General features: G+C 41.7%; 1 protein-coding gene across 1 annotated transcript; it reads right to left on the bottom strand.

Annotated features, from left to right (window-relative positions):
- Positions 1-335: 335 nt before the first annotated feature.
- On the bottom strand, positions 336-1,016 carry BASP1 (brain abundant membrane attached signal protein 1; the record flags this gene model as incomplete). The annotated part of the gene is made up of 1 exon (XM_084233393.1): positions 336-1,016. One exon carries the CDS (start codon positions 1,014-1,016, stop codon positions 336-338), a length of 681 nt encoding a protein of 226 aa, XP_084089519.1.
- Between the last annotated feature and the right edge of the window lie 24,181 nt (positions 1,017-25,197).

Genomic DNA, 25,197 nt, shown 5'->3' with positions numbered 1-25,197 from the left:
GGGTTCGGCTCGGAGTGGCGGCGTGCAGGTCGCAGCAGTTCGGGTACAAGGATGTACGGACTTTCAGACATGGAGCTCTCGAATCCAGGACGGATGGGCAGAGTTGACTGAAGGTATATTAGATATTTCCCCACAAAAATACTATTTGGATTCTCCCCACCCCCTCCCTCCCTTGATGGGACATCCTCTTTTTTAATTTTTCCTTTTTCTTGGGCAATACATATCATGACTTCCAATTCGAAACAAGTTAGTATAGGAGAGAGAGAGACAGAGAGAGAGAGACAGAGTGAGAGAGACGGGTGCTGGGCCGCTGGTTTCCCCTCAGGCTGTCCTTGTTACTCCTTCACGGCCACGGTTTGCTCCGAGTTAGCGGCCGGGGCCTCGGCGGCCTTAAGCTCGTCCGCGGGCGCCGCGGGGGCCTGGGCCTTGGCCGTGGAACTGGGCGCCTCCGAGGCTGCCGGGGCCTCCTTGGCGGCGGCGGCGGCCTCGGCGCTGCCGGGTTTTGAGTCTGAAGCCGCGGCCCCATCGCTTTTCGCCTCCGGCGCGGCGGGGGCCTCAGTCTTTGTGGGTTCCCCGCCCTCCTGGCTCTGCTCCTCCGCCTTGGGCGCCGCGGGCTCGGCCGCGGCCTCCGCTTCCGGGGCCTGAGGCGCGTCTCCCGCCGCGGCCGGGCCCGAGGCTGCCGGCTCCGGCGCGGGCTCCTTCGCGGGCTCCGGCTTCCCCTCAGCGGCGCCCTCGGCCGCCTCGGGCTCGGCCTTCGGGGCTTCTTCCTTGGCGGCCGCCGGGTCTTTGTCGCCTTCCTTCTCCTCAGGCGCTTTGGCGGCCTCCGGGGCCGCCTTGTCCGGCTTCTCCCCCTTGGCCTCCTTCGCCTCCGCGGGCTCGGCCGCTGCCGGGGCCTCGTTCTCCTTCGGGGTTCCCTCCTCCTCCGTGCCCGCGCCCTCCGCCTTCTTGTCCTTGTCCTTGGCCTTCTCGTCGTTCACATTGTACCCCTTCTTCTTCTTGCTCAGCTTGCCGCCCATCTTGGAGCTCTGCAACAGCACAAGACAAGACAAAACAAAGAGAGTGACTCGTGGGTCCACACTGCGTGTTTGTGTGACTGAATTCATAGTCACTTTCGGAAATCCTAACCTTTGGGTCATGGTGTTGGGGGGGGGGTGAAGCCTTTTGGGGGGGGGGGGTTAGGTCATGAAGGGGAGACTTCAAAAAGGCCCGTGGAACAGGGACCCCCAGAACCCCACTAGGCCCCTTCCCCAAGTGGGAGAAGTGAGTTTTCTACTCGGCAAAAACGATCCTCGTCAGACACAGAACTGAGAGAAATTTCTGTTGTTTATAAACTACTCAGTCTGTGGTAATTTGTTAGCGTAGCTCCAACGTGGAAGATACTTGTTGAGTATGAAAATTAAGAGAGGTTTCCATTTACAAAGTTAAGATTTCAGAACGCTACACTTTAGTCACCACTTTTGTCACAATTTTGTCACAATTGAAAAAACAAGGGAATCATTACAAACATGTGAAGAGCTAGGTGAGAGAATGTGTAATTACAAGTTAAGGAAATAATAAAGTGAGCTCAAATAGCCAGTGACTGCAGAATAACTTATCAAGCCTACAAAGGTGGAGTGCTATGTTTGTTATCTGCCTTCCCAGGTACAACTCAAACACTAAGTAGTGAACACTTGTGGACAAAATGGCAGTGGCGGCCATTTTAGATCCATAGTACAGCTAGTTAAAACTCTTCATAATTTTAAAATGCTTTCCTGAGCTGTAGTAAAACACAAACCACACATTTCTAGAAGGGGGAAAAAAAAAACAAAAAACTAACTCCTTTCATACTCTGTTATTCGTCTATATGTTCAGCATATATATATTCAGGACAAAGACAATTAGGATTTGGTTTATCTTCTTGTTAAGCAAAATGAGAAGTGCAGTATCTCCAGTTAGGAATGGTTTGTTCATTATGTTATACTTATTCATTCCTTTTCAAGTTGTTTTTGGCAGAAAGAAATAGCTTCATAGTAATATAAAACTGTTCTTCATAATCAATTTCCTGATGAGACATCAACTAGATATGCAAAGTTAATGATTATTAGCAGTTCCTTTCATTCAAAGTGAAGTCTCCAACTTTTGGAGGCCCACACTGATTCTGGCATAAGAACCTCCAAATGTACTTGAATCCTGAGTTTTCTTCTCTGGAACAAAGCATGAGCCCAAATAAATAACTATCTGCAAATAATAGTTCAGTGAACAGTTGCCACAACTGAACAGACACTGCATTTTTTTAAAGTGCATTTTTATGAATCCGCTATCAGGGAGTACCCACTGAACTCTAGCTCTTTAGAGAAAAATTAGTTGCTTTTCCTCAATGAAGCCTGACAAAAACAGCACACCCATTAGTCCCCACAAGTATAAGTCCAGTGAAAAGTAAGGGCCTTACTTGGGCCCCTGTAGAGATTAGAAAGGCCACCTAATTGGGAGAATTGAAAGCACTCCTTGACTGTGCATATTTTTTTTAAATATCTCCATTTACAACAGAAATTGTTGTTTATTCATTATACTCCTTGGCATCCTGATTTGTAACAGTAAAATAACCTACATTTATCTTATTTAAAAATCAGCTGTTGGGTAAGAGAGCACTGTTCTCCAGTCAAAATTTGTCTCACTTGAGCCTCCCTGGTGGTGCTGGGGTTAAGTCTCAGCACTATCCAGCTATCACCAGCCACTGCTGCAAGAGTTGGATCCTGACCAGGGAACTGACCCACAGGGCACAGCAGACCTCTCCTGTCTGACCCACTGCTCCCCTCAGCAGTGTATTTCAGTAGATCTGCTGGTTCTGCTCCCCCACTCTATCTCTGGTGAATCCTCTCAACAACCCCCCCAAACCCTCACACCTCTGACCTACACCCAGTATGCCTAAATAAAATAATAAATCTTTAAAAAAAATTATCTCACTCTATTTGCTAATTTCACACCTGAAATGACTTAATCATTTGGGTAGAAAAAAAGCAGTAACCTGAAAGATGGCTAAAATACGATCCCTATTCTCAAAGAAATTTTTTATTAGGTTACTAAAGAATTTTTCTTCCATGTCTTTTTTTTCTTTAAAGGTGTTTTTTGGTGATGACCCACTTCAGACATCCAATGGGCTCTATTTTACTTAATTTTTCATTATCTCTCCCTCAGAAGTGGTAGCAAATTCATTTAATCAAAATGCAATCAAATACAATTTAAAAGCAATAAATGAAAATATAAACTGCCCATTCTTTTAAATTATAGTCTATAGCTCCTTCTTTGAATACTTAGCCAGGATGCACTATGGTCTGTATCAAATATAATTTCAGCTCTGATATTTCAAGACACACTTTGGTACATCAAGTGAAAGCCAAGAAACAGAAAATCTGACAGGTCTGGCTTTCAAATTTCCTCCCAGATGTATAATAGAAACCCACATACCAACTTAGAAATTACAGAATAGAAGACAGAGTATAAGTGAACTTCAATCTGTGCCGTGAACATGGCCCTGGAGAGCCACTTTTGGACACCAACACATGAAATTCTATATCGCTACCTCCAGAGACTTAAAGTCTTGTTGGCTGACAAACTTAAAATCTAGGTTACTAAAATTGATTTTCTGAGACACAGTTTGGAATCACTTGCTATTCTTTATTTGAAACCCAGCTGCAATTCGTTTCTGGGTAGAAAATGAATGTATATAATCAAGAAGTAAGAAAATATGTCTCCATTCTGTTCATCATTCAAACAAAGTTAACAAACAACCCTATTCTGGCTAATTTACTTGTGCTAGTGAGGTATCAGAGGGAAGCTTATAGAATCTACTAGAACCCTGGAAGAGCAAGGTAATTATTTCCCCAGAGAATATGCATACATACACCCAGAGGTAAATTCAAATTACAATTTAAAATCTATTAACTGAGTGCTGGGCAGTCTTGATTCCAAAGAAATTACTGAATTATTTCATTTGATCTTCTCAAAGTTCCACAAGGTAGTATACCATTAGCCTTCTCTTTTACAAAAGGAAATTCTAAAATTTTACCAAAAGGAAATTCATGTAGCACTACTTTAAGCAAAAGACCAACTCCAACAAAGTAGGTGAGGCCGGAAGGCACAGCTACAAGGTCACAGGGAACCTTATGGATCTGTTGCCCAGAGCTTTCATCCCAACCTGGGATGATCCAGAACTCCAGAGGTGGGCAGAATATGGAAGAAATTCACTCTTTCAAGCACTCTGTGGAAAGCCTCTAAATGTTTCATTCCCCACCCCCTTTGCTAGTGGAGCTTTGTATCAAGATCTTTGGAAATAAGAGAGATGGGCATTATTTTAATTATTCTTTTCATTTTGATTACATCTGAGTCTGAAAGAAATCATTTGGTGTAGAACGCTGGATTTCCACATTAAAAAAAAAAAAAAAAAACAGCAGTTTAACAAAATACAACTGGTAATCTATCCTGGAAGTCACTCAAACTACATCTATGCAACAGTGATGGTGCTAGGACTATCTTTGCATTTCTCCACATTTGGGATACTCACTAGCCACTTAGTGTCCAGATAAGAAAACTCAGACCCTTGCTGACACACTTAACTCCATGTGTAGAAACAATGACCAGACACTAAAGCTGACCTCCAAGGAAAGCAACCCTTTAAAATTACAAGAGGGTCCTCCCTGGTGACACAGGTGTTAAGGTCTCGGCACTATCAAGCTATCGCCATTCACTGCAGCACGAGTTCGATCCCTGGCCGGGGAGAGGACCCACATAACGCAGCAGACCTCTCCTGTCTTACCCACTGCTCCCCTCAGCAGTGTATTTCAATAGATCTGCCTATTTTGCTCCCTACTCTGTCTCTGGAGAATCCTCTCAACCCCTCCGCCCCCCGCTGCACCCTCTTGGCCTGCACCCTAGTTCTTGAATGCATAAATAAATTTAAAAGAATAGAATAAAATTACAAGAGAATTCTATGTCACAAGGGGCATACTGGATTTATAGCTTGAAATTGACAGAGAAAATGACTTAATCAACAGCAGCAGAGAGAAGAACATGGGTGTATTTAATATGGAAAATTCTGGAAAAGAATTGTCTCAGGGTATCTTTGCACACAGGGCACGCAACATTTTAAAATATGCTATAAAATGTCAAAAAAAGGTTTTTGGCATTTGTGTTATAAGCTTGTGCCTCTTGGCTGGTTACATATATGGGAAAGAGGTTTTAAAAGTTATCTGCTGTCATCACAGTGCTAATATTAAAATTAGTCTACATCTTGATCTGAATGTTTTATGAACTAAAGATTCCCAAAATGTACCCGAGTCTCTCATATATTAACAATCTCTTACACCATGAACTCATTTTCCAGACAGAAGTCAAAATTACAGATCAGTGATCAAATCCAGTTTCTCTCAACTTGAGCTGCAACTGGAACAAAATATCAGTTCATCTTCCCACTACTTCACTTGTCTGAGGAAACAAGAGAAAATTCCATTTCAGTCAACAGAATGACTAGCTTCCAGTTAACTGCCTCAAATTATGTTTATGAGACAAACATTCGATCTACATCTTATCTCAGCTAATAAGATAAACAAGATATTTGAGGGAAGACAATACTGATCAATGCTAAAGTTTTTTCTCTTATAAGCAACTTATAGTTTGATCTTTAAAAGGATTAACATACAGTGTTTCTAAATCACACACAATACCTTGGAACCTAGCCCCCCATTTGATACAACCAAGTCTCTACCTAGTCAATAATCCCAGTTGGCTAGAAACAAATATTCCAGAAGATAATGGAAACTGGAATCTTGGGAATATTACATAAATATTCCACTTTTTGGCAAAGAGAGGAGACTACCATTCTAGCAGAGTTAGCTGATCAAAGCAAGTTGGGGTGAGAGGTGGGAATACCGGTGGGAGGCCATGAAAAGTGAAGGGGGGATCAGCAGCACTTCTTGTTGGATTTAGCACCTGTCAGGGAGCCCAGACAGGGTGTGCATCCATGTAATATACACCCCCACACCTCAAGGCTGATGGCATAGGATGTTGTCAGTTAACACCACACATCCATTCCTGGCACTACTTTCCTTTTTTAATCGGCAGCAGATTCTTTTCCTAATAAATGAAAGTGTGTTTTTATGAACATTCACGAAACTTTTGAAAGTGTGTTTCTCAGACGTCTTCAAGCCTCCAAGTAGAAGAACAACTTCCTAGTTGGACAGGTTCAGCACGGCGGTGATTATCTTCAGAGACAACTACATAAAGTAATAAATAGCTTAGAAATTAGGTTTTAATTCTTTCTCCAAAGAAAATATTCAGATGCTTCTGCTGAGTCTTGGCACTGGCAAGTGTTGTGTTTCTTATAAAAGCAAATCCTGTTTACAAGTTATTGTTTGACTATGAAATGGAATATGACAGGAGAAAACGTGAGCTGACCCGTTGCCATTAGAGCAAACCTAATACAATTGACTCTTACTATGGGGAGCTTAAATTTTATATATAAAAAATTTCCTTGGGGGCATACGGAGCAAGAAATAATTTGTCATAATCAAAATAGTCTAGTAGACAGAGACCCCTGAACAAAATTGCAATTCTTTGTCCCTTTTGCTGCAGGAAGCCAATCAGAGGACATGAAGAAGCTCCCCAGTCATTCAAATCACCTAAGTTGTGTTCATTTCATGTCCACAGGACACACCAGGCCAAATCTCCTCTGCGCAAACTAAATTAGCACAGAATTTCATTAAACAATCACAGTTCTTGCAAACCATATCATGATTTGGTTGCTGACAGGATGAACTCATTGAGAATGTTCCAAGTATGCATTTAAAATCTGTTCTGAAAATAAACCAACCGATCCCTATAACCTACTGAATTTTATTTTAGTTCAATAAAGGTGGACAGCAGATGATAATAACGTCATTTAGGGAAAAGGGGTAATCAATTACAGACCCCCCCCCAGGTCTCCTATTTTCTAATATTAAAAAAAAATTATTTAAAGTTCATTCTCTTTCTGAAAAAAAAAAATGACAGCAATTTTATATTTTATAGCATATATACATTTATATATTTTTCACTGTAGATATATACGCACACAAACTTATTCTATGAATTCTTGTGGAATTAAACAACTAAACAAAATGTTATGTGTGGGGGAAAAAAGGTGATGTGATCAACATTATGATCTGAATATTTGTGTCCCTCAAAATTCTTATGTCAAAAATCCCCATCCCCCAGCCTAAGGTGCCATGAGGAGGGGGAAGCATTCAGGAGGTGACTGGGTCATGAGGGCAGAACTTCACGAATGGGCTAGAGTCCTGATAAGAGACCCCAAAGAGGCCCCAAGTTCCACCATGTGAGGACACAGCAAGAAATAAGCAGTCTGCCCCTGTGGAAATAGCCTTCGGACCTCACAGCCACCTAGATACACAGATGACAATCAGGGAAGTTCTGTGCTCCTGCTAATTATGATCATAAAAACTCACACCATCTTGCACCCTGAAGATTAAATTGACACCCGTTTGGTTTATTGGGATGACCAGGTATCATTGGACATTATTTCAACACATGTGAAGCTTATGAAAAATTAGAATAAAAATTTGTAAAACAGCATGCAAATAGTCATTGAAAAAACAGATGTTTTAAATGTTGGCAAGGCCATTTAGGAAGTCTTCAGATTAATGTTCCAGCCCTGTAAATAATGAATGATTAGGGACGGACCTGCACACTGAAAACATCTCGGATGAAGATACAACTGTCAGAAAAATTCAATTTCATTAGCTGTGCTCATGCAGAATTATTGCATCTTATTCTGTCTAGACAATAAGCTTTCAGCTGTTTCCCTTTTACCACTTTTGATGGGCATCTACCAACCAAAGGTGGTGACGCTGCTTGGCAAGATTTGCCCAATGTCCAAACATTCTGAGAAAGAGCACTTCCTCAACAGTCAAGTTTTCCATTTTAGGCAATGCGGAAAGCCTTTTACAACTAGCATTTCCAAAATAGTCTTAGTCATTCTCAGGTGGTCCCATCACAAGTCTTACAGACTAACATGAGATTTCATTGAACATCTTGTAGAGATGTTGGGAAAAGCCAAATGGGAAGAGTTCTTAGGTCCGACATTCTAGAACACCATACCCACCTAACACGCTTTAAAAAAATAAATAAAAGTCAGGAACTTTTAAATAGAAACAAAGTGAAAACAATTGCCAAGCCTGAAAAACTAAATTACAACACTCTCCTTTCCGCCCTGTGTCTCGTAAGGGCCATGTGAATATATAAGTTCTGTGTTGCACAATCTAAGACGAATTAGGTCATCTGCTTCCTGTCCATAAAAAGCACTTATTTTCTTGCCACCACCATCTCCACCACGTCAGCCAGAATTAGTTCATATTGTGGTCCATGTTACTCCCCCAAGAACACGAGTCAGAGCAGATGGAAGACTAGACTTCTTTCTAGAGCAGACTGTTCTTAGGACACCAGCACTGACTGAATGCATCACCTGATGTCTTTTGTTGCCGGAAGCACACTTTAACCCACATGCCACTGGTGAGAAATATCATCTTAGTAGGTCCTAGAGTCACTTCTTCTCAATAAAGGCTAGAATTCTCAAGTTACTATCATTTAGATGCCTTAGAACCCAAGAGTTTGCAAGGGATATTTAAAGTATTGATACACAGGGTGACTTTGCTTATACCTAGGTTAACCTTCTCAGGGGATAAAAATGATCAAGTATCCTGAATTTTATGAAGGACATTAAATTCCTCAGACAGAATAAATATTAAGATTGTCTAGCACTACAAAAAAGGTTCTCCATCTTGATCAAGGTGGAGGTTTTTGCTGTGGACTCATTCTTTTTTCCTTTTCTTTTGACAAGTCTGAAGACTAGCACCAGCAAATAATACCATTTACTTTGAGCCAAACCATATTTTGGGTTTTTTTTTTTTTTGAGTCCAGAAATATCTTCTATTTCCTATACGAAAATAAATTCAATGTGTTCATGACTTTTTGTGGATTCTCTTATACCTTTTATCTAAGAAATGTGTTGAACTGCTTCTTTTCAGAGTCAAGGGATAATCCATTTCTACTTTCCTTGTAATGGAAAAGCTACACAAAACAAAGCAAGGACACATCATCTTTACAGGGATATTGTAATATTTTAGATTTTGTTTGGAGCTTATGAGTTGGAGAAGCATCCAAGCCAGTTATGGGCCAGTTAAAATACCAACAGTTCTGCTTTAGGGAACACAAGCACGAGGTCATGGTTATGGAAGTTGTTCCATGGCTTGCCAATAAAATATGATGTCTGAGAGGTATTATTTACTGTTACCTTTTTCTGGTCCTTTAAATAAAACACTTATTAAAGAGTTGGGTTCGGAGTAGGTAAAGGATAAAAGGAGAAATATTGGATCAAAGAGAGTTTTGAGTAGAACAACAGCATTGTCATTACCAACTTTGAGATCTGTGATCTAAATGAGAGCAAATCCTAGAAGAACCCCTTCAGAGACCTGGTGCATCCAAGTGGCTTTCAAGCACCCTCTGCATCTTGGTGGCAAGAAAAATCACTGAAAATTAAGTCTTAATGTTTATCTCAGCCCACTCACTGAATCTTAGATGCTTTGATATGCAGATGATCACCTTTGTAACTGTTGGGTCTGCACTTTGGTAGCATTTTGTTGGTTTAATCCATTCCTTAGCATTGCCCAAGTCTTTGGATGAAAACTGCAACCCCAATTATAGCATGGTCCCTCTTCAGAAAATTCAACCTTGCATAATAACATGGTTTCCAGCCATTCACTCTCCCAAACCATGGAGATTACATGCACTGTGTTCTTCCTGCAATTACTACACACTCCATGACACCTCCCAGATCTACTTCTCGTTAGCATATTTACTTTTTCTCACTCCATCAATGAACATCATGGGTCTGTGACAGTGAAATTCACTGGCCTGCATTAACTGGTGCACATAACAAAACCAAAAAATGACATATAGAATTTCTCGATAGGATCTGGAAGTTACTATACGCCTCCACACGTCTCTCTGTCTTCTGTGTCTGCACTAATAATATCTAGGTACTTCCTACATACGACAGCTTGAATCATACAAAGGTCCCATCCATTGCCAAGTTTCTATTTTGAAAATACAAATTAGGGTTAATGAACCACTTCCTCTAGAACAAGGAGAAAAGAGTTCTTAGGGATGACATCAAACCGACTACAATGAAGACAACCCCAGTGCAGCAAAACCAACACGAATATGGAAGTGTGTGTCAGAGACTAAAGTGTTCTTTCTGATTTGATTGCTGCTGCCTGATGTGATCAAGACAAGAAACAGTCTCCTTTTGCTTCCACTTCCACCTTATAATCAGAAGAAAATATATTTGCCTCAAAATGATGTTGAGAAAGTTAAATGGGTGCCTGCAATATGTTCCTGAACAAGCAATTGTCACTACAGATACAGGCTACAGGAGTCCCACTGGGTTATACACAAGGCAATGCATTATTAAATTTTAAGGTAATACATAAACTTAGAGCTGACTCATGGTTGCATCTGCAGACAAACTTATTACCAGACTAACTGGGTTTATAACTACTTCGGCAGAAAGAATCCAAGTTACCGGTCAAAGTTAGTTTTAGCAAATGCTGAGAAAGAGAAAGGAAAAAAATTTTACCTTAAGTAATTTGCCAAGAATGAAAACAGATTCAAAAAATTTTTCAATACACATGGAGGGAAAAAAACTTAGCTATGTCCAACATTTTATATTTTCAACAAATGACCGGTCCTTTCCTTTTAAAATGGTCAAATTTTATTCTAAAAGAGGACAATAAAATAAAGATAATGTGTATTTTTACTATTCCTACTAGGTTGTGCTCCATCTCAAAGATTTGCTGTCAAGTTTTATCAATGTCTAGCAGTAATTTCTATGGTTGGAGATACTACTGTCGTGTCTGAGTCAGTCAAAGCATCTATTCAGCAATTGTAACATCACCAACACTTAGAGGATGGCAGTGTCCTCTGGGGAGAGGAAACGATAGTTAAGAATTATCAACTCATGTCTAAGTTTTAAGACAAACCTATTAAATACCATGAGTAAAATTTTAGAGCAAACCTTTTAAAGACAATCTATTCCCCTGGTGCAATAAAAACGTTTGGCATTGTAAAGTGTATTATAAAAATGTGCAAGAAATATTTGGGGGGGGAAGTACACACACACGTGCACACACGTGCCTTCATCCCAGTTTTCCTGAAGAGATGATTAAGATGAGTTGGATATACAAAGTCAGAAAACCCTCCAGTATAAAAGAAAATCAATCAATGATCCCCCCTCCCCCATTATTCTCCTGAAATAAATCCCAGGCAGCCCAATGAAAGCATCCTCAAAGCATTTGGGGGGAATCACTCCTCAAAAATTCAACATGCAGGTTTCAAGAACTTTAGAATTATCTATGTTCAGAATTATTCTAGAAAAATAGAATAGATCTTAGAGGGAAAAGTCTTTTTTGAAGTGGATAATGCCCACTATAATCTAGCAGGAGGGATGAGACAGAAAGAGAATTGAAATAAGTGGTACAGAGAGTGAAAAGCAATCATTTCCCCAGAAATGAGAAGACCTTTATTTGGAGTCAGGATATCAGGGAAGGTTTATAGAGACGGTGGAGTTTGAGGTAGTCAAAATATCAAAGGTACAGGGTACATGTACTATTCCTCGGCAGAGGACTGATTTACTATTTGATCTTTCCTATATTAACTGTTTCATGAGTCCTATGTGGACATGATCATTATTATCTCCACTCTCCTGTGAGGATCATTATTATCTCCACTGTACCAGCAATCGAAGGCATGCTGGAGGCAAATAACTCACCCAAGATCGTACAACTAGTAGTTTGGAGATGTATAAACTCCGACACTCTGGATGTCAATTGAGGTCTCTTAGCCGTCATGATTAACTGATGTGAACAGTGGCTAAGCTATCTGCAGATGAAGATAGCGAAGCAGACAGTGTTATGAGACCAATGGGAAGTAGTCCAGATGATAAGAGAAGCTTATTCACATTTTGGAGTCAGAAGAGGGCTTACTTATCCCTGGAGTGAAGGATGCTGGAATCTACTGTAAAGGTTGTGTAGTAGGGAGACTATCTATACTCCGCTGGCTGAGAGCAACAGAAATGACAATGGAAAAACCCAGCTCTTAAAGGAAGTACAAAAGAAAGAAGTCTCAGAAATCAAGAGCAAATTTTGGGAAGCTGCAAAATGGTTAAGGGAGATAAGAGCAAAAATTGTGCAATATGATCTGGTGATGTGTCGTCTGCTATTGACCTGGAGTAACTCGGGCAGAAGAGTGAAGAAATGTGCCTGTTTGGAAGAGCCCACCCAGGGAACTTCTGGGGAGCAGAAGGAAGGATTTCTCCCATGGCTGACACCAAACAGGCAAAGCAAGAACTTGCAATTTTGTCGAGACTGAGTTTTGTTTCTAAGGATTGGAAGAACTGAATATATAAATGGGAAGATGGGCTAAGATGAAGAATAGAGATAGTAAAGTAGAAAGAAATTAGGAAACTAATGTGGAAGGAAAAATAAGGGATAGGGCGGGATTCAGATAGGGTAAGACTCAGAAAGGTAAAGTCAAGATTGAGTAAGAGAACACGTACTCTACAGGTGAGGGAGGGACAGAAAAGTAGTAAATTCCTAATTCTGTGGTTTCTCTAGACGCATCATTACATTACTCTCTTTATGACCAAATCAGAATTATTGCAGGCCAAAGACTGCATGAGATCTCGCTATAGTAAACATCAGGCTTTTGAGAAAGTCCTTTATCATTCAGTATTTAGGTTATTATCTGTCCGGTCACTTAGCTTCTCACAGTTTCTTCATACCATGCTTGGGATTTCTCAAGTAATAGGAGGAAGAGACATTTCATCAACCAAAAACTTGAAGAGGCCTTATTACTTAACAATTTGATGTGCAAAAGGAAAGCATTATTTATATCTTAGTTAAGGAACCAGAGTTGGTGTGTAGGTAAGTATTCCCCATCTAAATAATTCCTTTACTTCTCTTGTTCTTTTCTTATTCTTGTCTTTAGATGAGTCACCCACATTGGTTATTTATCTTTGTCATCACTGTTTAACTCTTTAATATTCATTGCACTGTGTTGGAAGTCTGAGCAATAAAACAGATGTGGCCTCACTTAAACATGACTTAAAGTCTTTCTTCAGATTTATTCAACATTTATCAGATGACCTTAGAACAAAAATGTTCTTTAGGATTGTTAATGCAGGATAGGTACTTGATAAATAGTACAGACTCAACATATACTGAAACATACAATTTTCAAATTATAAACATGTAAAATGAAAAATACTACCACGACTATAAACTGAGTTACAGAAATTCAGGTTTCACTTAGCAGTAGAAATAAGTATGGTAAATTATAAGTGAATTTTCTATTCCTTATGAGACAAAGCCAAGTTTCAAGGATTGTGGATGATGGCAAACTCTAAGACTCAAAGACCCATCACATAAATAAAGATGAGAGTGCAGAAATCACTGCAGTCATGTCGACAAGATAGTCTTCTTTTAAGATACCATGGGCATATTATAGACAAATTCTTCAAAGGACATCTCCTAATGGTTCTACCAGTTTTAACCATAAAACTCAACTGATGACGTGGCTAGAAAGATGGCCGACGATAGTTAAACTTGTCTGAATATAAAGATTGACGGAATGCAGACTTTATGCGGAGGGTTTTTTCCCTTTTAAAATATCCTGCCACATGCAGCAGGATATATCAGAAAACATGTATTATTCATCCTTATCAATAGTCTGGTGTGCTTTTAGAGGCAGCTGTGCATTCACAGTTATTTATTTGCACTTAACGGGTGGTCCTTTAAAAAGCCCTGGTGATGCATTCTAACATGACTTTATATGAATCACCTGCTCTTTTAGTCAATAAAGCTAGTAAGTGAACCACGAACAGCTCAGGAAATGTAAGCCACTGAGATCACCCTGAACCTCTACTCTCTGTCACAGACTCAGGAAACGAGTAACTCCTTTCACCACAACTAATGCGGAACCCTCAAGACAGAATTAAAATAAAGCACAGGGGAAAAAACTTCTAGCAGTTGAGATATTTTTGCTGCTTATTAATAGAAAGACCATCATGGGCTTGGAGCCATCACATGCTCACTCAATGTAGCACCAGACAGAGACAAGCTATGGTGACCAAGGAGACGAGAGAAGGTCCACCCCCACCAGGAACAACTAATTTTATTTCCAGTAATTTCTATCTCTAATCATAAGAGGTGGTGGTGGTTCTCTGTTCTAACCACCTAAAATGGTCACATATTGACATTTTAATGTATCCTTTTTTCCTGGCACCAACAGCAAATGTATTATTTGTGGTGCTAAAGCTATTTTTTAAATCATTTTCAATGAAAATTATTCTAAAATTCTTTGTGTCCTTAGTTTTTAAAGAATTCGTTTCTCGGGCCACCTTGGTGCCACAGGGGTTACCATCTCAGCACTATCAAGCTATCACCAGTCACTGCAACATGAGTTCAATCCCCGGGCAGGGAGCAACGCACATAGCACAGCAGACCTCTCCTGTCTCACCTGTTGCTCCCTTCAGCAGTGTATTTCAGTAGATCCACCTGCTGTGCTCCCCATTCTGTGTCTGGTGAATCCTCTTACCCCTAGCCCCCACACCTTTGGCCTACACCCCAGTTCTTGTATGCATAAATAAATCAAATCTTTAAAAAAAAAAAAAAGGATTTGCTCTCTCTTGGTGTTATGCCTAGCACAAATAAATATTCTCTAAATTTAGGAGCAATGTATTAAATTCACAGATGAATGGAGTGTGTTGTGTCTTCAAGAAGCTACTGCAACCTTGAGTGGAAAAACAGTATAACATTTTTAATGTCATTTGTAATCCAACCCTGCTTTACAAATCCAAATCTATTTTCCAGAACTCTTCAACCCAACATTCCACCCCAAACCATCCATGTTCACATCTCCCTCCATGCCTTAGCCTTCTTCAAATTTGAGCCTCTTGGCTACTTAATGAGGCAGAGAGCAATGAAGGAATGTTGAAACTTTGAGCCCCAAAGTGTTATTATGAGGGTTTTAAAACTTACCTGAGGATATTCCTTACTAACCAGGCAACTTCTGTATCTATGATAAAAACTCAATACATAATCGTCCAATGAACAAACGGAAATAAATTCTAAACGAAACAAATAGAACTTAATACATTTTGTCCCTAAGTCATGATGTGATTCAGAGCAAAATCACTCAAATTTTCTTATTTGTTGATGTTTCAACAATCTTGCGTGTGGAACAGCAGTAGTAGTAGCTGCTACCCAGTAATCACCCGAGGAGCTGGGTGCAAATGCAGGTCAGGAGTCTTGCGACAGGTTAGTCAGTAGATCCACACTATTAAAAACTATTTTTTAACAACTAGACCAGGTGGATTTGGGGGCCACTTGTTGAGAAACACAGATTCATGAAATGTGAGGTGACACTGAGTCAGACGATACTTCTGCATCACGTGTAAAGTTTATAATGTGAAAATCCCAAAGTCCAACGAAATTGCTGGTTACAAAGCAGAAAAATCACGGGCAGAACAACTAGCAGGAGAACAAGTTGGCTCCAAAGACTACTGAGCCTTTCTGCAACAGGAATCACACATAAGCTAGAATTATCTGGGTTTATTCTCCCTTCCAGAAACCCCAGCAGCTAAATGCCCCCTCGGGCCTCCTCACCATTCTTTCCGGGGGTCCCCTCACTGGCACCATTTTGAGCACCTGAGTTAAGGGCAGTTCTACCAGTTGCCGGGAGGCCCCCATGGCTACACCAGGCCTTTGACTACTCCAACAACTTCTGTCCTTGGTGGGGAGGCAGAGCTCACTGCTATTCTACAAACTCTGTCAACTCCCTTCTTATATAATGTGAGGCTTCAATTGTTGATCAAGGCTTACAGGCCGCCCTGTGAGACAATACTGTTTTCAGAAGCATCCATTTTATGTAATTAGAGTTCACGTTTCAGCAAACAGGTTTTTCTATTTGAGCTCAAATGGAACTTTGATGGCTTGCCAATGGGTCTGCGCCCTAATCCACTGTCCTCCGTGGGAGAAAACATATGGGCTGTGGGGTCAGGGGCCAGGTTCAGCTATGTGGACCTGGGCAGGCAAGTTAGCTCAGCAAAGCCAACCTCATGTATAGAATAAAAAAGAAGGGGAGCAGGTTGGTAATAGCAATAAGCATAAGCAGAGTATTTGCAGGGAAGGAGACAGTTTAGCTCATGATATAGAGTAGGTAATCAGGAAGAATATTTGTTTATGTCCCTTTACTTAAACCTCAGCCCTGCTAATATGCAGCAGGGAGCAACCTTGAATTTCAAGCTAAAGTACAACATGTGGAACAAATTAAGCAAAACAAGCAAATGAATGGAAATGGATTCAATTATAAATCTAATCACATTCCTTCACATTTAAATTCTAGATTAAGGCCTATGATATATATTATATCATCTGCAGAGTCAGCAATGACACTGAGCAGGTTTTCTGATCCCATGCAGACCGGGTAAAGGAGGAGTCAGAGTCCTCAGTGGTTTTTTGCAGGTCTTTTATTGGGATTACCAGCTATACGGCAGACAGGGGTGCTGGCCTCCCAGCCCCCAGCAAGTCTTCACTCTATCTGGGCTCTCCGGCCTTCTCTGCTTCTTTCTCGGCTTCTGTTCGTTGTCGGTTTCTTGGCTTCTGCTGGCGTCCCCATGATGCCGCCCTTAAAAGCCCAGTCTTAGCCCAGGTGAATCCCATCTATCTAGGCCCACACCCTACTCCAAGTGCCCGCCATCAGGCATGCATTCAGGACCGCAAGGATCCATCATCTATCCTGATGGTGGGAGGGCAGAAAAGCCTGACATTTTTCCTTACCCTGCACATCTGTACATTTTAAGAGAAATTAAATATTACTAAATGGGCAAAATCTTAGAGAAGATAAAAACAAAGAGCACATGATGGGAAATACATATTCTAACCAGCAATCCCAAGTGGCCAGTGAGTCCAAAATATGCAGAAGGCAAGCCAGGGGCAGTGCACCTTAAAATCTGCCCTAAAGCCACAGGGGAAAGAGAGGGGCTTTTCCAGAGGACAGTCCCATCTTTCTTGCTTAAGTGGCTTGAGAGTGGTGGCGAGGGCCATGCATATTTCTCTATTTTGCACATTTCACCTGTTTGGAGCTCAATGGTAGTGTAAAAATGGAAATATCAATACATCTTATCACTAGGAATATTTTATTTTCCTTCTACAGCTATAAAATAATATATACAAATATGAAAGAAAGAATTCCAGATAGCCCTTATCTTATATATTTTTTCTTAAAACTTAGAAAAGGCAGGTTAAGAAACTTGATTGCTCAAATCTACGAGCAGGTGGAGAGAGGGAGCCGAGCCACCAGGGAAACTGGCATTGCCTTCCAAACCACACCAGTAGAAGCAGGTACTCAGCAGTGGGCTGAGGGCTAACAATCACCCAACAGGTAGAACCTAAAATAGATGCCTGGAGTTCAAGTCAGTTACTCACCTGCACCACTGGGCTATAGAAATAACAGCCACCACTCACTGCACATAGCTTTGTGAACTTGAATCTTTAAACATCTGTTCAACTTGGGCTTCTGTCTCACTCTGGCCACTACTAGTTGCTAATGTTAAACTTGCCACTTAAAACTCCCTACAGCTTGATTCTTTCAACTGTCATATTAAAGACTCGAATCCTCAGGTCTATACTTTTTAGACTTTTTAATGGACGTAACAATTTACAACACCGTATGTGATTCAGAGGTAAAGGATGAGACCTCTTCAGATGAATGTCACCCCACCACACCCCATCCCATCCACCACCAGGGCACTTAGAGTCCTACATAGGCATGAACAGCCCAATCCATTGTGCTGCCTCCCCACTTTGCTCTCCTCCATAACCCTCACTATCTGTCTTGTAGCCTCGAATCCACATCAGATTTCTAGGGCTACTGTTTTGTTGTTTGGGTTTTTTTTTTTTTGGCTTTGTCTGACCCCTCGGATTTTTTTGTTCATATTTCACACACGAGTGACACCATCAAGTGTTTGTCTTTTTTCCCCCTGACTTATTTCACTCAGCATCATCCCCTCCAGTTCCACCCATGTTGCTGCAAATTGTAAGTGTTCATCTTTTTCACAGCTGAGTAGTATTCCATTGCATACATATACCACATTTTTCTAATCCACCCCTCTGTTCTTGGGCACTTTATTTCCATAACTTGGTTATTATAAATAGTGCTACAATTAACATAGGAGTGTATATATCTCTTTGAATTATCTTTTGTATTATTCAGGTAGGTAGATACTGAGGAGTGGAATTGCTGGATCATATAATAGAGCTGGTTTTTTTTTTTTTTTTTAAAGCTAAGGCTATTTTTTTTTTTTTAAATAGAGGCATGTTTTATTTATTTATTTATTTGTTCGTTTTGTTTTGTTTATACATGCACTGGGTACAGTCAGAAGCACGGGAGGGTGAGAGAATTCACCAGAGCTAGAGCGGGGTGCAGAGCAGGCAGAAGGACCGAAGTACACTGCTGAGGGGAGCAGCGAGCACGGCAGGAGAGGTCTTTGCGCCATATGGGACCCTCCTCCAGTGGCCGGGGAGCAGCCGGGGATGGAACCGGCGCCACAGAGGCCGCAGGCAGCTTCGCAACCCAGCGCTCAACCGCTGCGCCACCGGGAAGGCCCTAGATCTGGTTTTAAGAGCTTAAGAAGCCTCCATACTGTTTTCCATAGGGCCAGGTCCAGTATCTATTCCCACCAACAGTGTGCAAGGATTCCTTTCTCTCCACGTCCTCATCAATACTTGCTGTTTCTGGTCTTTTTGATATGGGCCATTCTCACAGGTGCAAGGGGCTATTTCACTCTGGTTTTTACATCTTGGACATCAGCCCTTTGTCAGAGGTATCATATGCAAATATTTTCTCCCATTCAGTAGAGTATCTTATTGTTCTACTGATAGTTTCTTTTACTGTTCAAAAAGAAGCTTTTTAGTTTGATGTAGTACCATTTGCTAATATTCAATTCTGTTTCTCTTGCTTACAATTTTCAGTCTTTACACCCAAATGTGCAGTTATAATTTATATATTTAAGTAGATTATTTTGAGTTATCAAATACGTATGCACATCTATTTCAGAAACGCCACAAACCGCCAGGTACTGTGCTTTATACAGGTCAATTCCACCTCCCATAGATATTTAAGTCTAGATCACAGGAAAACTCTGCCTCTTGTAAGCGTTAAAGCAAATGCTAATCTATGAGCTGGATTCTGGCAGAGTGGCTAAAACAATGTTTACAAGTAAACAAGATAAAATACATTTATTTGGCAAGAGGCAGAAGAGAAAACACAGAGGCCGGGGTCCATATTTTTCCTAATGATGCATTCTGGGCTCTCCTTGGCTGTCCTTCAAATTCCTTGCGCAAGGTCTGAAATGCAGACCAAGGCGGGAGCTGCTAAAAGTGGGGTGCAGAAAGGCAAGGATAGGAACTCCTCCTGAAGTGAGACAAATGGGGAACAGGTGAAAGCTCAGATATCATCAACAACAGACACCTCCAGATTCACTCAACGGAGGCCCACATTCCCTGTGATCAGCAAAGTGTCCTATCCTGTGTACGCAACCTACGTCTCCTGCATGTGGGTGCTGGTATGCCCTGGTTTGCCCTGGTGTGCCCTGTCTATAAAGCTCCTTCAGTCTGTGGGATATTGCTAAATAAAATGTACCCATGACAGTCTTAAGCCATCCTGAAATTGTAGCAGATATATTTAGAGAGAGAATACTGTCTTAATAAGTCAAAGGCAAACATACCGTGCACTTAAAACAGAAGGTGGAAAGGATAGCAAAGATGTAGGTAATTTGACCAAATCTATCTAGCTTGCTCAAGCTGGTAAAACTTTTAGAGATTTATTTATTTATTATTTATACAAGCACTGGGTACTTGTGGGTACTTATTTATACAAGCACTGGGTACTTACTTATTTATTATTTATACAAGCACTGGGTAGAAGCGCGGGAGGGTAAGAGGATTCACCAGAGCCAGAGCAGGGAGCAGAGCAGGCAGAAGGACCGAAGGACACTGCTGAGGGGAGCAGCGGGCGGCAGGAGAGGTCTGCGCGCCATGGGGGACCCTCCTCCGGTGGCCGGGGAGCAGCCAGGGATCGAACCAGCATCGCAGAGGCCGCGGGCAGCTTTGCAACCCAGCGCTCAACCACTGCGCCACCAGGGAGGCCCTCAAGCTGGTAAAACTTGACCTCAGTAAATATTCTGAGTCTTCTACCATTCATTCCCACCCCAATGTTACACTCCCACCGCTTCCTACCCTACAACACCTTCAAAGAGTAGTGGGTTACAAATTACATTTCCTGATTGGCACTAGGGATCAACGCCGGGCAAGAGACTTCAACACAGCAGCCTTAGATTGGCACGAGTACCAGATTCCATACGACACCGAGATGCAAGGACAATATAGAATAAAAGCTTGGAAGATAATACTAAGCTATGACTCATGAGTCTGTTTTAAAGGGGGAAATCCTTGTGAATTTATAATAGTATTAAGTGGGTAGATTATTTTACTATGTCATGAACATGAGACCTAAAATAGATTAAGTGGAACCAAAGGAAAAGGAGAATCTTTGTTAGAACAGCATCCCTCAGCTCTTATGACTATACACCTGCCCCTCACCTCAGGACCTGCAAGTTTTTTCTATAAAATAAAGAGGCTGGACAACTTCCTCTAAAATTACATGTGATTCAAAAGACTAATGCAATAAATACCAATATGGAATAATGTGTAGGGGCCTCCCTGGTAGTGCAAGGGTTAAGCACAGCACTATGAAGCTATCCACAGCAACTGCAGCACCAGTTCGATCCCCGGCCAGGGAGGTAACCCACAGGGCGCAGCGGACCTCTCCTGTCTTGCCTGCGGCTCCCCTCAGCAGTATGTTTCAGTGGACCCACCTGTCCTGCTCCCCACTCTGTCTCTGGTGAATTCTTACCCCCTGCACCTCTGGCCTACCTCCCAGTTCTTGTATACATGAATAAATAAATCCCTTTTAAAAAAGTAAGAAAAATGTGTATGTTCCAAACTGTTTGTATGTTTGAAACAATGGTAAGTAAGAAAGGTTGGTTGATGGCTAGAATTACCTTATTAGATGAAACAAAATCAAAGCTATACCTTCCACCCGTTGGAGTTGTTAAAAAGAAGCAGAGTGCATTGAACTTACCTAAGAACACCCATAAAAGAGAGGGAGAATCTACTAATAAAGATCAGGGTCAGACACTGTTACTTCCTTCGGTGGCAACTAAAATACACGATCTAATGTATTATCAATTGAAATAAGGGTCACCAACACTGATGGTGTTTTTTATTCCCCCCAATTTTATATAGGAGTTTTGATCTAATTTAAGCCCAAAAGTATATGCCAAACATGGTATATAGTAAAAATTCGTTATTTTAGAACACATGATTCATATTTAACGGTGACTAAAAAATGGGATTTGTGATTCTTAATTAAAATCTGACAAACAAATTTAGTCATTCAAAACCATCATTAAATTCTCCATTCTGCACTAAAGACCCTCCAAATTTGAACATTTTTAGCAACACATCTCACTTTACTTATTAGGTTATAAGACAGCTTTGAAGATTAGACTCTACCGAAATCCGGCCCATTCTGTAAGTCAGAAAACATGGCTCCTTGGACTTGGGGCAACTGGACTTCATAAGTAGTAACAGACACAGGATCCTGCAAACACATCAAGTTCCCCCACCTCTCCCAGTCACTTCCCAGTTCCGCCAGATCTGTCACAGGAGAAATACTTCCTGCAAGCCACAAAGAGACTTAAAGGCCAAAAACAGTGGATAGCACGGAGAGGGAACTTGGCTCAGAAGCATCCCGTGTGGCTGCAAGACACGCCATCAGCCTGGGAATGAAAGGACACTCTGAACCCCAAAGTTTCAGCCCTTTCGTTTTCGCCTAGGCCATCTCATCCTTTCAGGAACCCCTGGCAAGACGTTTTGCTGGAGGCTGGTCCCCGGCAGTCTTCCCACTTTATTCTTTTCCTGAGAAAAAGATATTTCCCTTGAAAATCCAGCCTAGTTGAAATTACCAAAAGATCTCAACCATGGGCTATGCAGATTGATAATTTGAACATATTTAAACACTAGCACATAGCTGATACAAATTCCAGTCACAGTGCTGCTTCTAAGGTAGCTATGTCACCATCCACATCATACAAATAAATACCCTCAGACACAGTAACTCACGTTCAAGGACAGTTCTGTACCTTGAAGTCTTCTGAACGTACAGTGGTCTTATCCTCAGAGAGCGAAATACATGGAAATCTGCCAATAAATGCAAGTCTCTGAGCTTTCTCTCCTTCACAGATTCCAGTCTGTAAGTTCACAGATATTGGGGTGCACACAGATAGTAATCAAAGCAACTCAAAGGTCTCAGCCTGGTAATCAAGACTCCCCCATGATTTAGGATGTTGGCATGAAGGATATGGACTGGGCCTCCCTGGTGGCGCAAGGGGTTACGCACAGCACTATGAAGCTATCCGCCGCCTCTGCAGCACGAGTTCCATCCCTGGCTGGCCACGAAGCTAACCCACATGGCGCAGCAGCCCTCTCCTGTTCTGACACTCCCCTCAGCAGTGTATTTCAGTCAGTCTGCCACTGCTCCCCACTCTGTCTCTGGTGAATCCTCTCACCCCCCACACCTCTGACCTGTACCCCAGTTCTTGTATGCACAAATAAATGAATCTTAAAAAGATATACATATTGGAAAAAAAGAGATGGACCATTGAGATATCTGGAAGGACCTTATAACTCAGAATCCCATCAAGACTACTCCAGTGAAAATGAAAGACAGAATAAAGGGAATCGAATTTCCTACATTGCATCTGCTCTCCCCAAACTGCCATTACACTTATAAATGATCATTATAGAGATAAGTCAATTTAAAAACAAAAATTAGCTAAGCGTTTGGAGTCCTGGAAATGAAAAAGAACAATGGGCTACATTCACAATTTTGTGGGATGATTTTACTTGCAGGATTAAATGCTGAAATACTAGAATTCAACGGGAGTCAGCAAAGTGGGCTTGTTTTTTGAAGGCTGTTGATCTACAACACAGCACGCCCACTCACTGACATATCATTGCTTTCATGCTCTGCCGTGACAGAAACCATACAGCTTACAACGCCTAAGATATTTATTATCTGGTCCTTCAAGAAGTACACTGACATCTATCTAGAGTCTTAGATGAAATTCTTAACCAGCACCTCAGTTCCTATTATCAGATGAGAGTGTGACTAAATTGAAAAGAAGCTGTGAAGATTAACCAGCTCTTTTCGGTTTGTGATAATTATCAGTGGAGAAGAACATCACAATGTTTTAAGACCGAGGCATGGGGCAGTGTTTTTTTTCTACAACTCATCACCTCATTCTGTGTGTTCTGTCTGCCTGGGTGGTCGGATGAACACAGCACTTCCTGCGTCCAAACCTGCAGATGAGTCAGTGGCCCTCCAGGAAGCAGGAGGTAACAACACAAAATCCAGACCAGGCCACACCCACTCCCCTCAGTCGGGTTCCAAGGCTGGGTGGGCCCTGACATTCTGTGGTACGACAGTGAATCGCATAACCTCTGTGAGTGTTTTTTTTTATCCTGTGCATAAATTGGGAAAATCTTCAGGTGAGAGGATGTAGCACAGTGGAATAAGATAACAGGGACTTCAGTGCTCCCCCCGAACAGAAGCTTGGTCTTGAAGCACCCTTCAGATGCTATCATGCCTGGACACTTCTGAAGTTCAAGTGTTGGTCTTTGTGATGCTTCCTTAACATCAAACAACAGTCCGAAGTGAAAGTGAAGCCACAGGAAACACGGCTGTTGCTTGGGTCACATGCGTCTTTCTTATCTTGAAACCCAGCCTCAGCTCCTCTCTTCTGCACATGATTTCCTTCAAAGGGCACCACTTTTGATCCCCATCAATTCAGTCGCCTGGCTTTTCCTGGGACACTCACTTAATTGTAGTTTCTAGAGACTTCCAGGATGCCGAGGATTCCTCTATCTGGAGTCTCCAGCTGGCTGTTTGTTACTTTCTGAGCATCAGATTTACCCCAATAGTGGCATAACACAGACTCAACATGGATGACAAACTCCCCAGAGAGTACACTGATACCGTCACACCTACATGAACACCCTTTACCTAGCTCCCCATCCAAGAGGCTAGAAATACCACCCACCACATTGCCCAGGCAGAACTATGGGGATCTTTCTGGAACACACAACCTCCAGCACTCACTACACTTACATCAATTACTGGCATCCTTCAGCTAAAATCTGTTCACAATTCTACTGCTAGCAGCTCGAGAGCAAAAGATGAGCTAAAGTGTTATCTGTGCTTCTGAAAAAAGATGGCTGGCGCTCCAGCAGCCATTTTGGACCATGAGGACAGAAACCAATACTAAGAATGGTAGAAATGGAGTATGGGAGCCTGGCATCTTCATTACACCACTTACCTGCCTCATTGGTGCTGAAGCCCATTTCTGGAATTCTGAATAAGAGAATGAAACCTCTTTCTTATTTAAGTCTTTAGAATTTTGGATTCTCTGTCCAAAGCAAAATCTAATTCCAGCAGAGTACAGATTTCTTAACATTACTTCACAAGGACCAAAAACTCAAGTTAAAATATCTCAATACATCTGGCAATAAATCATTTGTATAACTCCTTGCCCTCTGCCACACCACCTCTCAGACACAGACATTTCTCAATGGGTAGTGTCCAGACTATGTTCTCACTTGAAAATACCAAGTCTCCTCAACGATTTGACACCTCCTTTTCCTTCTCCCGCCTCCTGATCTTCCCAGCCCAGGTGTCCCTACATATAAGCGCACATGCCAAGCTCTCTGGCTGCCCCGGCCAAGTGTCCATGATTACAAGCGCATGCCATGATTACAAGCACCATGTGCTCACACTTGATGGTCATACATAGGTGCGCATGCCCTGTGTTCAAGCTCCCCCGCGCCTTTTGCAGTAACATGTTATCATGTGTGGTGATGAAAACTGGGAGGAAATCAAGGCCAAGGCCGCAGGTGGCAGCCATAGAGGCTGGCAGTGGGAAGGCAAAGGAGC

This window comes from Talpa europaea (assembly GCF_964194135.1).
Source record: "Talpa europaea genome assembly, chromosome: 5".
Classification (NCBI taxonomy): Eukaryota; Metazoa; Chordata; class Mammalia; order Eulipotyphla; family Talpidae; genus Talpa; species Talpa europaea.
Note: the sequence above shows the minus strand (reverse complement) of the source record. Positions and strands in the feature narration are given on the sequence as shown.